This window comes from Mauremys reevesii, linkage group 7 (genome assembly GCF_016161935.1).
Source record: "Mauremys reevesii isolate NIE-2019 linkage group 7, ASM1616193v1, whole genome shotgun sequence".
NCBI lineage: Eukaryota > Metazoa > Chordata > Testudines > Geoemydidae > Mauremys > Mauremys reevesii.
The window spans coordinates 100,717,345-100,733,968 of NC_052629.1; the positions used below are offsets into that span (position 1 = coordinate 100,717,345).

General features: G+C 38.4%; 1 protein-coding gene and 1 long non-coding RNA gene across 7 annotated transcripts in view; one reads left to right on the top strand and one right to left on the bottom strand.

Moving 5' to 3' along the window:
- The window catches only part of ERC2 (ELKS/RAB6-interacting/CAST family member 2), an 801,227-nt gene that overhangs the window by 484,147 nt on the left and 300,456 nt on the right, over positions 1-16,624 (bottom strand). For all 3 annotated transcript variants that reach the window (XM_039482087.1, XM_039482086.1, XM_039482085.1), the window contains one exon: positions 15,060-15,227. In XM_039482087.1, coding sequence (XP_039338021.1) covers positions 15,060-15,227 — 168 coding nt within the window. The remainder of the gene's footprint in view (positions 1-15,059; positions 15,228-16,624) is intronic.
- The window catches only part of LOC120369143, a 38,975-nt gene continuing 27,639 nt past the window's right edge, over positions 5,289-16,624 (top strand). For 2 of the 4 annotated variants that reach the window (XR_005582949.1, XR_005582947.1), the window contains exons 1-4: positions 5,289-5,330; positions 9,342-9,583; positions 14,262-14,345; positions 16,216-16,448. This is a non-coding gene — a long non-coding RNA (uncharacterized LOC120369143). Of the gene's footprint in view, positions 5,331-5,373; positions 5,533-9,341; positions 9,584-14,261; positions 14,346-16,215; positions 16,449-16,624 lie in introns of those variants that run through there. The other 2 variants (XR_005582950.1, XR_005582948.1) reach the window with 2 other exon arrangements.

Sequence of the window (16,624 nt, forward strand, 5' to 3'; positions counted from 1 at the left end):
TTGCTGCCAGCTCTTCAGCCTGCCAGGTGTGTGAGATGCAACGAGGAAGGCGAAGAATCCCTATTCCTGCCAAGTGCTTTGTGGCCTTGCGCTCAGGGAAGAGGTTCTGATTATCCCATGCCCTTAAGGAGGGAGAGGTTTCTTGGGTGCATACACCACATCCCACTACACACGCATAAGGGCAGGGACAATCTGGCTCAAAAGTTTTTAGTCAGGGAATTAAACTTGTGCTTCTAAAACTTTTGTTAGGGCTGTGATGTTAAGGCAAAATATTACTAATTTATGAATTTCAGAAGACAGGCTGAAAGTAACCTTTTTTATTCTGTTTTAATGGAAAATAGTAAGAACAGTGCAAGTGCAGTGATAACAGTGAGGAACACAAGTTGCCATACCAGAGCGATTACCCTTCGTAAACCCAACCAAGCTTTATTGGTAATTTGTTATCATGATCAGAGGGGTATCTCATGACCCCATGGAGGGGACTGAAGCCCTCTGTGATAGTTTACTGGCCTGATCTCTTATATAACTAATTTGATAAATTCCTGCTTTCTATTATTTTACCACACAGTCCAGGTTTTAAGCTTTGCAGCTCTCAAAGTTTGTTCAACTGTTTACCATCATATCCACCCACTGACATGCAAAAATCCCAAACTCTCAAAAGTCATGGATTGTTTTAAACAAACATTAAAATCATGTGATTTATTGCTCCCCTGACAGCCATGACAAAAATCCAAACTTAACTATGGATGAATATTTTAGGATAGCTCACAGCAGGTATTTCACTGCAGGTTAAAATATATCTGTACATACTCTCAATCCTCTTTATCAACAAGCAGCTGCTTTTAAGACTAATTCTTTAAAAATTCATGTGGCACTTTAGCAATTTCTCACTCTGAGTCAGGAACAGTAATAGGCAAATAGGCAGCTGCGCCCAGATGCTCTCTTATTCTGATCAGCAGTATGATCAATCCTGCATGGTGCTGCGTAGATAGTAATAACAGGACTCTAAGGCAGATTCATATGATCCCCACGTTCCCTCCAAGACTAGAAACAGATTTGTGCCTTCAATTCATGACATTTCTTATGCAATAAAAACAGTGGGGCTGATCTTCCTCTCACTTACCCAAGGTCTTACACTGTCATAACTGACTTTAGTGGAATCACTCCAGATTTATAGCTAAGTGAGAAGAAAGTCGGGCTTAGCATCTCTTTCACATTTCAAGATCAGACAATGTTATGCCATTTTCCTCTTGCCTGTCCAAGTAACTCTTCACCCCCATGCACTTTATTTCACTTTGATCTTAGCACTGTATCTGGTTAGATGTTAAAATTAAATTCAGGTGTATGAGAAGGAAGTGAATTAGCTTCAGATTCTATTCTGAAGTTGGGTTATATCTACACTTATTCAAACATACCACCATTGAGTCTACCTCCAAGAAGTACATATTACTTGGCAACAAGAAAATTATCAAAGCAATTGACCAAACTGGCAGAGTTAGCTCTGACTGCATCTGGTAACCATAATATGAAGGGGGAAGCATAAGGATAACAAAGAATTCTCATTTATCATTACCGTTAAACTTAACTACAGTACAAAGTCTTCAAGTCTTTGAACTTCATGCTTTCATTACACCAATAATAGCTTCACTCAAAGATGAAGGTGATGCTTTTCCAAGAGTGATAAAAGGTCAAAAGCGTTAACTCAGTGGAAACTCTAGTGATAGTATACACAGTAACATGGACAGCAATGACCAGAAAAGCCTGACTGCTACCATCAAGGAATTCCAGAAATGCAAAAGTTACGGTGTTTTGGTTCTGTGCCAACGAGAGAACACAAATGTAACACTATATGTAAAATAAATTCTAAATAAACAAGTCTATTTTTCATATTTATTAGCAAATTTCCAAACTAGATTAAGATATTTCAGCACAAGGCACTCTTATCCTGGAATAAGTGTGTTCACACAGGGAGTTAATCAGGAATAGCTATTCTGGAATAATTCCCTGTCTAGTATGAGAGTGCACATGGTGAACATGAGTGCCTGCACGCTGATCACTTAGATGCCAATTAGTTTTCCCAGAGAAAGCTGATTGAAGTAATTAGATAACCAGGTTATGGGTGGGGGAGCTGGGCGGAGGGCTGCATGTGATAGAGCCAATTAACCCATCAACCTAAATCTGGTGATGAGGCACAGGAAGGAAGTGCCAGGGATGGGGAAGAGAGGGGAACAGGGCTAGCTGAGCCCAGTCACACAGAGTTCTCAGGGAAGGGAGACTTTTTTCCCTCTGGTCCTAATGAGAGGGCCAAAAGCACACAGGATATCATAAAGAGACTGTTACATGGGAACAGTGGTGGTTTTGGTGGAGGAAACTCAAAATAAACACCACTGTGAATGCACAACTAGTAGAGTTTGCACAATTTCTGCAGGACAAGACGAGAGGAGCAGAGCTGCATCCTGTTACAGTAGACAAGCCCTAAGAAGAAAAAATTCTGAACCACTCCCAGAAAAGCGGTTAATGGAAATATATGGAAAAAGGGTTCCAAAGAGCAGCTCTCCCCGTAACCATAATTGTAGCCTTCTTTGATATCAGTAGATGAAAATTCTAATGCAAGTTTTCAGAATGTGAATATATCTCACTAGAGAAAAGGGAAAATGATTGCTGGTAAATCTATCCTTGTAATTTTTAACAAAAAATTTTTTTTGTAAAAGGGATAAAGAAAAGCATGACTGGAGCCATCCTGTATTTTATTGTTTCTAATTGTTTCTAATTTCTACAAAGATCAGATGTCTTCATGCTAAGTTCAGAAAGCTATAGGCAATGAGACATAGGACATCTTTTAATAACAAGTTTATATAAACATTCGATAAGTCAATATATTTGTGAACTACAAATTTCAACTTCATATTTTATATTTTGAGAAAGCAATGTTTCCATCTAACTTCTACAGACTGTATGCATACGGAGGAGTCCCCTGTTTGCTTAGGTTTTCTGCAACCTTTACTCACAAAAAAGGTACAGAATACAGCAAAAACAAGTGAAGGCCTCATCTACTCTGAGCAAATGACTAACTGCTAATTGCACTGCTGAAGGCTGTTCAAGTAAAAAAATAGGTAGAGTCTTCAAAGAAAGTATACCTTGTTCAAAAGCATGAACTATTTACAGTATTACATATAATATATCATTTGAGATTGCCATAAAGGCTGCCCAGGGGATGTTTTAACTTGAGATCTAGATAGTCACCTGAAAACCTACATAAATGCTTCTGCATGTTTAATGTTCATTAAATATGGGTACTTGCCATAGCAAATCCATTACAGAATTCATCCTTTTACAAACTTACATACACACAAAGTACCGCATACTTTAAAATGTGCACTCACTTTATTTTCTCTGTGCACCACATATAGCATTTGTTGACCAATTTACATTTATCATATGGCTGTGACAACAAAAATAGTAGTAGTAGTAGTAGTAATTAGTAATAATACACAAAGATGCTTTGGGATGAAATTGCTTGCTTTCATTCTTATAAAATAAGTCTAATTTGCATTAATTAGTACATCTAGAAGAAAATGCATTTTGTTTACAAAAATGTCCGTTAATTACATTTACTTCTGATCTGAAGCACAGTCAGTCTGTCAATGCTATAAATCAACAGCACATAGGTGCAGATTCACCCCAGCCATTTTCCATTTTGCCAGGGAAGATATTGTTATAATTAGGGATCTTTGGGGCTTTTCATTATAAATGCTGTTTTTCAGACACTTACAACAATCTTTTTTGGACTATAGAATGAAATCCTGACCTCACTGAAATCACAGGTAAAACTTCCATTGATTTCAGTGAGTCCAGGATTTAACCGATAGTGTTCAGAACACAGGCTTAGCACATGAGGAAATGACAGAAGTTAGATGTTCTGGATGATCTTTCTGCCAATGCAAAAATTATTCTCTCAAGTAAATTTTGCACTGCTCCCTCCTGTTTTATTTTTAAATTCCCAAGCATTAGGACTTGTACCACATCCTATGGGAGACTATTCCATAGCCTAATATGTTTTCGTGTGATTCATTCAATTTTTGTTTTCTTAATCGCATTCCATTATTCTTAGTTATCCCTCCATGTGCCACACTAAATAATTCCTCTCCATTCCTTTGCATCATCCAAATATGTACTCTTTTCTGTCATTACTTAGCCATATTACATATAGCGTAGTTCTCTTACACTGTCTCCAGAAGAAATTTCCTCCAGTCTATTGAAAATAAAACACCACTATTTCCCTTTGCTTAGCTTAGTAGTCAGTTCACATGTTGTGAATCACTTCTCAGTGTGAATAAATGTAGTATCTTATTTAAAGATCATTATTTATTACTTACTTAATAAAGATAATTGTTAATTACTATTGACATTTCAGAGCTCAGCAGCAGCTATCTTGCCAGCAAGTGACATTGGTAGCATGAGACCCTTATGTACAGGTCTCATTAATTGCACATTACAAATGTCATACAGATCATTAAAGGTACTTCAGTATATTCTATCTAAACAATTCTGAACTTTTAAACAGTCACATTTTTGTATGAACTATGTTTGAAAATAACTTTGTCACAGCTTGCTACCATAAGCTTACAATGGGCACAACTTGTTTACTTATCCTGTTAAAAATTCCCTACCAAATCAAACCTCCCTGTGCTCCCTTCACATTTGCCCTCCACCCACAAAAATGTGAACCTTGCTCATATTTCAATATTTTATTATACTTTATATTACTTTTATTTATCCTACACCGGTTTATCTCCGTTCTATATAGATTTTCCCCAACTACTTGTCTACCTACCGTCATGATTGCAGTAGTACTGCAGTATTGCAGTAGTACCTAACAGCCCCATCCTGGAGCAGGGCCCCATTGTGGTAGGCACTGTACAAACATATTACATTCAGTAGCTCCTCTCCCAAAGAGCTTTCATTCTTCACCCACCCACCCACCCACCCACACCTTCAGAATGACCTCAGATAACATGTCCCTCCCCACCCCACCCCGGGATGTGTTCTCCACATAGGGCTGGAAGGGGTAGGTAGGCCTCTGCAGGTGTGAGGTGCAAGAAAACAAAGTCCATCAATCACTACTGAAGCATAATCTCTGATGGTGTCCACGGCTGTAAACTACCAAGTGCCTAACTTCTTACTTGGTTACTGTCACCCCCTTCTGACTCCTTCCACACCTGCTAGTCTCCAAAGCTCCAAAGCCCATAACAAAGCTCATGGAATCTACGAATGATGACATCATTGGAGTTCCTGAGATGTAAAGGAGCCATTACTTGGTGCTACTAAGGGTGGGTATGTGCTGACTGCTGAGACACCATGTACTTACAAAGTCCTAGATCTGTTTGTGAGATGAGGAAGACCTATGCCAGCCCTCACCCTCTGGTGCTGCTGGCTCAGCCTTTATTAAGTCTCTCTTTCCTAAGGATGTTGGGATCTTCTTCAAGACCTGTTCCCTCTGGGAAATTTTGTGGAGGGTCTCATATGCTTAAGGTGAATGAGGTGCTGCTGATGGGCTCCTGTTACTTGAGTATGGTAATTATAGGTGTTTTTCTAGATGAACAATCTAGAGCAGCTGTTCCCAATCTTTTCTGTTCTGGAATACTCTTCCATCAGGACCCCCATTCATCTAGCCAAGACACCCCTCACATTTACCAGTATAGGAAGGATGGGGTGGTCACAGTCCCTTGACACTTGTTTGAAACCCTCAGGATGAGATCCCATGTCATAATCTGCCCTAAGAGAAGCATTCTGAGCAAGTTTATCTGGTCAGTGCAATATTTAACAAGGACAGAGGCTTATTTAGCCAGGAAACTCTTTATCTTCTCTGAGCTCAAACAAGTTATGAAAACTCTGACATGTGAAAGCCAGTGAACTTCAGTTTTGGAAGAGTTACCTATATAAGGTGCCCATTTGCTCACAAAAAATAGTGAAGAGGGCATTTGTGGGTTTATCTTTATGAAGTTCACAGTCTCATTAGATACCCTTTTTAATAGTTCCAGTGGCATCTTCTTTGATGCCTATGCTCTGTGGTGAACTGAACATGGCTCAAGGTGCAATGGATTCTAGTCACATGGGCCAGATTTTTCAAAATATTTTTAAAAGTATGAATATGTAGTTAGGTGTCTGATGGGATTTTCAAAAGCTCCTAAGCAGCAAACTCCCAATAGAACCATCATTTCAAATACCAACATAGTGATGTCAATCATAACATAACTATCATGAGACACAGGGCACAACAACGTTTCCCCAATTATAAGGGGCTCATTAGCTTACGCTATTTGAACTGATACCAACTCTGATACTCAGAGAACTTTCATCTTTTCAGGACTTCTACTTAATAAAACACCCTTCTGATTTTGTGAACTCATCAGCTCTCACTTGAGGAATTTAGCAGATTTCTTTTGCCAAGATGGATGCTTGCTCTTTGCTCACTGCTCCATGGCTCACTGCTCCATCCTTCTCATGCTAGAATCCTTCACCAGCTACTGAGAACTGACAGCAATCTGATATGTGATTTGGTCTAGGTGTGCTGTAGAGAGAACTCAAGGCTGTAACCAGCAAATCCACAGAGGAGGGGCAAATGGTAAGAAATTTTGAATGGTCATGAGCGTCCTGTTGCCATGCTCCTTAGACCAGTATAGGGAGAATTTGCTGTAATCCAATTAACTTCCTCTTGAAGGGAAAACTAGAGAGCAAGCGGCAGCACAGGCAGGTCCAAGTAGAGCAGGGAGACAAAGCAAAGTATTGGGTGCTTAGCCACAGCAAAATGGCAAATTCCACTGCAAAAATGGTAGATTCAGCATCACAGCGGAAAAAATCCATGACTGTAGAATCACAAAGTCCACAGAGTCTTGAGTGAGATAAACACTTTGAACTATTGTTTCTGGCTGGCTGTAGATACAGGCCAGTATAACTGCATTAGTTTATGCTCAGTTTGTTTTTTAGGTTTTCTCCATAACTGCAAGGGCTAGAACCAAAATTTTGTTTAAAGCGGAGAGTTGCGAGGGGAAGACAGTGGTCATAACCACACTAAAATCTTTTCATGAGCCCCAACAGATTAAGAACAGCCTTGTTTTAGACAGACTGATTGGGTCTGTGCTAGAGCTGGTCGGGGATTGCTGACAAAATATTTTGTCAGAAAATACAAATTCGTTTAAACCATTTTTTTTCCCCCAAGAACATATCAGTTTTGACTAACCGTTTGTCAGAAAGGTTTCTCAGGACCGGAATGGAATTGCTAATGACAGACAGCAAGAAATAGCACTCCCAAATGCAAAAAGCCCAGTTCTTAGGGCACTCACCCAGAATGTGGGAGATCCAAGTTAAAGTCTCTGCTCTGAGTCAGTCTCTCTCTAACCCAATGAACGTTTAAATTAGTCATACAAAATGGAACAGCTCCAACTGAGGAGACTGACCCAGTGGTTATAGCACTCACTTTGGATGTGGAAGACATGGGAACTTGAACCTAAGCCTCCCACATCCCAGGTGAGTGCCCTAATCACTGGACCAGTAGCTATTCTGTGGCAGGTAGTTCTCTCTCATTTTTCATGACAAACTTTGCAAGGTCTTGGTTTCATCCCAGTGGAAAATAAGAAAAATTTTTGAAGTCTCAAAAAATTTAACAGACCAGGAAAATCATTTCCTCCCTAGTTCTAATCTTTGCTTTCTTGTTTTCTTTTATTTACTCAGCCAGCCTGAATTTGTTTCACAAGCATTATTTAAATGCTCTAAAGTTGAGCTCCATTACAAAACCAACAGAGATTGCTCTGACATCAATTCTACGATGATATGTTCTTGGATTAATATTGATAGTCTAAAATAGAGTCTTTTTTCATTGGTGTATCTCCTTTTTATCCTGGCGTGTCCAAGGAAACATTATCTTGTGTTGCACAGCTTCACCCATCAGCAGATGGTGACAACATTTTGTGGCATTCAGTACTTTGAAGACAGTATTCTTATCTGGGGCATCTACTTCTACAGGTGCTATTTCTTCATATAATACATAAGCCAACAGTCACCTTAGCAGCTTTGATGTCATCATTAAAAAAATTACCATTACTTGCAAGGTAAACAACATATACAATCTGCTGTCAGAGCCTGGGTCTGTTTTAAGAAACAATTACGTAGTGCAGCATCTGTTGTCTCATTTCTAGCACTAATTTGGAAGACTATGATTTGGTTATTTCCAAACTCAATTCATGTTGCACCTTATTTAAGAGCTCTCTGACAGCATCTGCCACAGTTTGTAGTAACATCCAGTGCTCTACCACCAATGCTAAGGTCCATATTTTTGAAAAGGTATTTAGACATTGTTGCGCTCAGTGTTGCAATTGTTAACTGAACCCAACTCTCATTTTCAAAAGGGATTTAGGGCATTTAGGAATCTAACCCCATCAACTGGATTTAGGTTCCCAAGTGCCTAAATCCCTTTAAAAATGAGATTAGGCTCCTAAATCATCTAGGTGTGGCAATACTGAGCATAGCAATGCCTGAACACCTGTAAAAATCTGGGCATGGGTATTTTCAGTACATTTCCTCTGTTCCCTAACAATTGTAACAGCTGCCATTAAATATTCTAAAGCCTGCAATGGGATTTTGAGACCACACACCAAATTTATAAATCTATAAAATCTGATGCAAACTATATTAGAGATGTGCTTAGGCTTTACATGCCAAGCCTGGTCCAAAGGAACAGCCATTCTTCCTGTTTCGAGACATGGATGTTCTGAATTCAGAATGTGCAGCTGTTTTGTGCTTCTCAGTCAAAATCCCTTGCCTATGTAAATTGATAATATTAATATAGTTTCAAACTTTTTAAATTCAAGATTAAGACATATTTGTTTGTTTCATTATGGCCTTAATCAGACAAGATGTAAATTTATTGTTTTTAGAAGACACTAAACAGCAGGGCCTGCAACATACTGTATAGTACATTATAATTTAATCTCAGAAGCACAATACCACCAAGTGTGCAGCATCCAGCTTCTATGCATGCACATTCTAATTATTAAATTATAGTTAAGACTTAGAGTTTGTAGGAAATATCATAATTATCTGGTAGTTTAGGGCCTTAAGTCACGTAGCACTTCATCAATCATGAAACTTAAACTAGTAGAGATGGAAATGATAATTTTACATGAAAAGTTTGTGTGTTGTAGGGGAAAGCAAATAGTCTCTTAACCCACTTGTATTATCTCATTTTAATGCCCTACAAAAAACCTCCCTAAAAGAACTTCCACAAGCTTCTGCCCTAGGAAAATCTAACAGTGACTCCTCTACTTTCTTCTCTTTCTACAAAGCTCCTGTTTTCAACACCAAAGAGTCATATATCAGGGTGGTATGTAACTGGCTTTCAAACACCTATGAATTCCAAGGACTAAATGTATCAGGATTAGCCACCGTATGCAGGAGGAAATTGGGAACACGGAAAGACATAAAAGACTTGTCATCCACTTCAGCACTTTCTGCCTTCGGTAACACTGCATATCCCTTGGCCTTTCAATCTACACTGTGGCTGCAGTCATAGAACATGTAAATATTGGTAAGAAATACACAAAGATTTCTGAGGTCTGCCCCTCTGCATGCTAAACTGACAGATATGAGGTGTAAGACTAGCTTTGCCAGGCTAAACATGGTTATTAAAGCAGCATACCCAGTTTTACTGGCACTAAAATGAAATGCTGGTGCCAAAATTTCTAAAAGAAAGAAATATTAAGTAACACTGCACCTCTGACATTGACATAAGTTTATTATTATTTCGTGCCAATGCACCTTGATCCAAACCATCCAAGTGCATGCTGTTCCAATCCTGGGCCTCCACTAAGACTGACAATTATACTGAATAGTGTAGTGGTTTTCCAGTTTGGTCAAAACTACACACTCTCTCTCATGTGCATATGGCATCTGCAGAGCAGCATTCTATGGATGCAGTTGTAGGTCCGTAAGCCATTTCAAGGCCTCCTCTGTGAAATTATTTGGATATCATTCACAACTACACTGAAATTACTGAGTAAAAGGAAAGTGCATTAATCACTAAGTATCTAGCCTTCTACTTTTCTCTACTATATTTTGGCTACATGTGCTTAGATGCCTACCTGTAGAACTCACCACATCAATTCTGTAAGGATTTTTTAGTTGTTTGAATTTTCATATGCATCAGAAAGACTCATGGCTATCAAAATAGTCCCAATGCTTTTCTTTCTTTTCCATCTTTATTAGTAAGCACTCAATAGAATCATTTTTATGCTTCTACACTAGCAATATAAAACAACAAGTTAGGGCCAGATTCTGACTCTCTACCTTATGTTGAGTAGGACCTTATTCAGAGCAGTCCTACTGAAAAAATAAGACTACTCACAGAGCCAGGTGTTATTCCACATGGGAAAAAACCATCAAAATCTGGCCCCACATAGAAGAAAATGAAGCCTTTCTAATTAGGCTTGTAATACCTTCAGAAGAGGCTAATGACTAGTGTGAACGTTTTTAAAATTGCAGTTCCATCATATTCAATGTTTTCAAGAGAATAACTTGGCAACCATGCATTTATCTGCATCCAAGCAGTGGTGCTGAAACACTTATTATAGTGTGGGTACTGAAAACCATTGAACCCTGTATATGATGGAAACTGCTTCAAGCCAGGGGGTGCTGCCACATCCTCATCTCCCCTAGTTCCAGCACCTATGTCAACTTGTTCACTGCAAGAGACAGGATATTTCACCAGAAGGACTAATAATCTGTTTCTGCAAAGGCTCTTATGTTCCATATGAAAGAGTTTATATTCCATTTCACATAGTATATTTGGAATATCCACAGTTCTTGCTAGAGATAGATGAACCTCAAATGTTAAGCACCAAAATGTCTGGCTACCAACAGTTGGAGTATGGTAACTCCCTTCTCTCCACAGGGAGAGAAATATCCCAGGGACCAAAAAGGAAAGTGGAGCAGTGACTGTACACCAGTGGAGCATGAGAGAAGGATGGCAGGGATGTATATACTAGGGGAGAAAAGGAGAAAGGAACTCAGCAGCAAAGCACAAATACAATAGGGAGGCTAGATTTAAAAAAAAGGAACAGGGAGAAGACAAAATGAATGTCCAGGGAGACTGAAGTGTTCTCCTACTGGCTTTTGTATGTTACCATTCCTGATGTCCGATTTGTGTCCGTTTATTCTTTATTCAGACTCTACGTAAAGGAATAAATGGACACAAATCAAACATCAGGAATAACAACATACAAAAGCCAGTAGGAGAACACTTCAGTCTCCCTGGACATTCTATAACAGATTTAAAAGTAGCCATATTTGAAAAAAAAAACCTTCAAAAACAGACTTCAAAGAGAAACTGTAGAACTAAAATTCATATGCAAATTTAACATCATTAATTTGGGCTTAAATAGGGACTGGCAGTGGCTGGCTCATTACAAAAGCAACTTTCCCTCTCCTGGCATTGACACCTCCTCATCTATTATTGGGAGAGGACTACATCCACCCTGACTGAATTGGCCCTGTCAACACTGCTTCTCCACTTGTGAGGTAACTCCCTTCTCTTCATGTGTCAGTATAATAATGCCTGCATCTGTAACTTTCACTCCATGCATCTGAAGAAGTCGGTTTTTACCCACGAAAGCTTATGCCCAAATAAATCGGTTAGTCTTTAAGGTGTCACCGGACTCCTTGTTGTTTCTGTGGATACAGACTAACACAGCTACCCCCTGATACTTGACACTCTACATCTCTAGTGTATAAAGGATAAAATAATTTACTGGGTCCTGGAAAAGGGCTGAGACATCCCTTTGGATCACACAGGATAAAAAAGGGGGGTGGCTTTTGGGTTTTTATTTAAGGAAGACATTCTGAATAATCAGTCTAAATACAGGTGGGCTCAATAAAAAGATTAACTTTTTAGCTTTGTGTAGAAAAGTCTGTATTTTTGATGGAAACCTACAGAATTTCTACTTTGGGATTGTACATCAGACATAAGGAAAATAAACAGAAAACATTTCCTTTGTAGTATTATGATGTGAATTTATTTAAACAATTGGGGAGAAAGGGTGATAATGTTTCAGTTTAAACTTTCTTCAGATAAATCATCTGTGAATGAATGTAACCCTAAACATATTCGTACACTATTGAAAGCCTCATACTAAGTCGTAAATGTGACCCAAAGGTAATGCTAAAAGAATTTTCCATGCATTATATCCCTACCATACAAATAAAATTATGATATTTACACAATAATTATGTCTGGGCATGCCAGGGTAAATCAGCACCTAGACATTATGGCAATGGGCTCATTACAAATACCCCATATAGTCTAAATCTACACATACGTTTAACTCTATGATCCCAAAGAATGATTTAGTGCCAAATTCTCATGCATGTAATCCCACTGATCATTTCTTCTGTAAGTAAAACAAGAATTTGGCCCTTAGCATACAACATGAACATCAGACATATCCTGATGCAATACATTATTCAAGTAAAATAAAGTCAGGCACTAATTCCAACGTTAGAGGACCAATTTGGTACATTTTGCAATTAGTTCTTACCAGAATTTATTTCTTGCACTGTATACCATGCACATTCCAGGGGACGCACTTACTAGATCATAATAAGAGTTTACTCTGGGATTCAGTTGGGAATGGTAGTGCAACTCTAGAATTGTTATTTTCAATAAAAAGTCAGATATTTTGAAAGGCTACAGGTCTATTTATATATGTATGGATATAAAAGAACAGACACTGAATTTTAGTTAATTTTATATGAAAGTGTACAACTTTGGGATCAAATGGAATGAAGATCTTTTTGGCAGAATTATTAGATAACCCAGGGTTTTATACAGAATGTATGATAGGGAGAGAATTTACTATACCTCTTTCATACACCAATGGAATAATCTTAAACCATAAAAACAAAAATAATGCAATATAGTGTATATTCAAAAGCTTACAGTCACTACATATTAGAATCATAGAAAAAATGCACTGCTACAGACTAGGGACCGAATGGCTGGGTAGCAGTTCTGCAGAAAAGGACCTAGGGGTTACGGTGGACGAAAAGCTGAATATGAGTCAACAGTGTGCCCTTGTTGCCAAGAAGGCTAATGGCATTTTGGGTTGTATAAGTAGGGGCATTTCCAGCAGATCAAGGGATGTGATCATTCCCCTCTACTCAGCACTGTTGAGGCCTCATTTGGAGTACTGTGTCCAGTTTTGGGCCCCACACTACAAGAAGGATGTGGATAAATTGGAGAGAGTCCAGCGGAGGGCAACAAAAATGATTAGGGGGCCGGAGCACATGAATTATGAGGAGAGGCTGAGGGAACTGGGATTGTTTAGTCTGCAGAAGAGAAGAATGAGGGGGGATTTGATAGCTGCTTTCAACTACCTGAAAGGGGGTTCCAAAGAGGATGGATCTAGACTGTTCTCAGTGATAGAAGATGACAGAACAAGGAGTAATGGTCTCAAGTTGCAGAGGGGGAGGTTTAGGTTGGATATTAGGAAAAACTTTTTCACTAGTAGGGTGGTGAAGAACTGGAATGGGTTACCTAGGGAGGTAGTGGAATCTCCTTCCTTAGAGGTTTTTAAGGTCAGGCTTGACAAAGCCCTGGCTGGGATGATTTAGTTGGGTTTGGTCCTGCTTTGAGCAGGGGGTTGGACTAGATGACCTCCTGAGGTCCCTTCCAACCCTGAGATTCTATGATTCTATGATTCTATGAAAAGTTAGGCTGGAGGGAAACTCAAGAGGTCATCTAATCCAGCTCCATGAGCTAATATACTTAGACCACCCCTAACAGAGGGCAGGGAGCCAAATTCTGGTCTTTAACTCAGTCCCTTACTTCCTGGGCCTACAGGGACAATGTTCTCAATTCCTGAGAATGCATCTTGCATTGCTCAAGCATCCACATCTAGCCAACCTCTGATAGACCCACATGCAGCCCACATGAACCCTTCAATGCTGAAGATGGAGGAATCCTGGCGAAGAATATATTTGGTTTGCTTTTAACTTTGTTCTTATAATTAGCAACAGTCTGTTTTAAGAAGTGTATCGTTGAGACATACTATACATATATATATCACAAAACATGGAGCGGGGACCTGTTGATAGGCTATAAATTGAAAGTGAATTTATTTTTATTTTTAAAAATATACATTAAAACATACTTGATTCCAGATACTAGTGGACCTTGTGTTTTCTTCTCTTTCTTCTTTCATTTTACATAGAGAGAGACTGTACATAGAACAGATGCAGTGTTATGCTAGTAGCTTTCCAAAAAGGTTTCTTTCCCTAGAGTGGACAGTATTAAGGTAAGGCCAACTTCCCAAATAAAGTAAAATGAGTTAGCTGAATCTGTGGAAAATTTGTTATTTGTTTTTTAAAAAAAATGGGGGGGCAATAAATTGCTTCCTGATGGCATTTGTTCCCCTTTTTGGGGAGTGTCTTTGGTTTCTTGGATTTTTGCACACACAAAGCACAAGACATAAGAGCTCAAAGAATTTAGGTTCTCTAATTCGTTTTTTGTTGTTTTTTTTTCAAATCTTTAAAATGTGTAATATAAAAAGTGAAAGAGTTTGAGCCACATTCTGTCACCCTTTCATTGAATAGTACCTTATTCCTTAAGCAGTCCCATTCATTTCAGTAACACTACTCAATGTGAGTAAGGCTAACAGAATCTGGCTTTTTTGAAAGTCAAAGAATTTTATCTGAATTTATTAAAGCGTTTTTTTCCTTAACTTCATGAATTTTGTACACACTACATCATATGGTGTTCTCTATACTGAATGTAATAATTGCAGATGGTGGGCCCAATCTCAAAACCTTCACTTATGTAAATAATCCATACAGAAATAGTCCCACTGAAGTCATAGGACAAATCATGTCAGTAGGAACTATGAGTAAGGATGCAGTCTTAGGCCCTGCGTTTTATATTACATTAAAGGCAGTATACTGTAATAAATGAATACATGCTCTTGCTGGGTTCTCTCAAATTTTACAACATATTCTTTTGTTAGAAGTCTTACCTTTTTCTGAAGGACATTGATTTTTCTTTCCTTTACTTCTAACATGTCTTTCATATCTCGAATCTCTCCAGCCAAGGTTCCCTTCTCTTCTGTGAGGTCTTGCAGTTGTTTTGTTTTTTTATTAAGAAAAGTTTCTTTTTCTTCCAGTCGTAATCTCAAGGCATCAACCTGTAGTCAATAAATGAAACACAAAGACTGTAAGGAAAGAATTGTAGTAAATAATAGTTAAGGTTACATAAGCTTTTCCATTTTAACCCTCTATATTCTGTTGCATCTGAAACCTTTACTTTTTGGACTAAGATTTTCTCCACCCAAAGTTGATTTTTTTTTTAGAGAATGAAATAAATATACTCTCTCATTCAAACATTATCCTTTAGAGTTGTGGTGTTGTTTTGTTTGTTTAACAACTCTAAAACAGTAAAGGTTGGAATTTGACATTACAACAGCCTTCATTAAGTTGAGGTGTTTATGAATGATCTAGGAAAGTTCATTTTGATTTGATAAACATATAGTCCATTGAAAATAGTACTCTGAACATGCAGTGCATTTTACTTTGAGATTTCTTGCTGAAATCATGAAGTACCCAGCTAGGGAGGGTATCCTCAGTAGTTTATCTGCAGAGTGAAATAGTGAAGGTGCCACTGAACAAAGGGAAGGTTTCAACAGGAGCCTTTACCTCCTTCAAGGTCTGTTATCGTCTAAGGCTCTCAATAAATGAAGTACAAGATTACTTCCTGTATTCACTGCAAATCTTGTAAGATAAAAATTGAACATCTCTGAAGGAGAAAGGTCCTTTCCTCTAGTCCTTGTGAGGTGTAGCTAACCAAGTTGTTCTAGATTATGGATTTTCTTTTGTATTTCTTTGTAAAAAAAACCAAACTATGAAATTCCATCAAAATTATTAATAAAGTGTTAAATTTAAACCAGTAAGCACCCCAAGAGTCAGGAAAATATATATTTATCTTTAACTGTGTCAATTTCTACTTTTTTAATACAACCATGCAACTTTGCTGTTCTTTTAACAGTTGGTGGACTGTATTAGTAAGATAAAAATACATATTGAAACAGTTGTCAAAATATGGTCAGCAGAGCACTTGTTGGTGATCTGGAAATAATTGGTAGGTCATGTGATACTGGTTCCTACTTATGTGTACAGCTGTTTCTACAGGCAGCTAGATTTTTCATAGCAGTTAGTAGTCTGGATATCTGTAAAAGCACTGGAAAGAAAGCCCACCTGTCTACGTCAAAAAGAAGAGAGGAAAAATGAAGCCATCTTCAGGGACTACAAGCACAAATTGGATTGAAGCTGACAGGCATTATTTAGAATAATCAACAGGAAAGAAATGTTCATTGGAGAAGGGAGCAAAGTAACCAGGCAGCATAACCAAGGTAAGCATGGGAGGGGATGACCAGGTGGCTAGGCACCATGTCCCAGGAAGTAGAGAACCAGGCATTGGGCAGTATATACACTGTACACTAGGTCCAAGCAGCCAGGAAGTACATACAACTGTAAAGAAGAAAGAGGACCAATGTGGCAGACAAGACAATGCCAGGGGAAGAGAGGG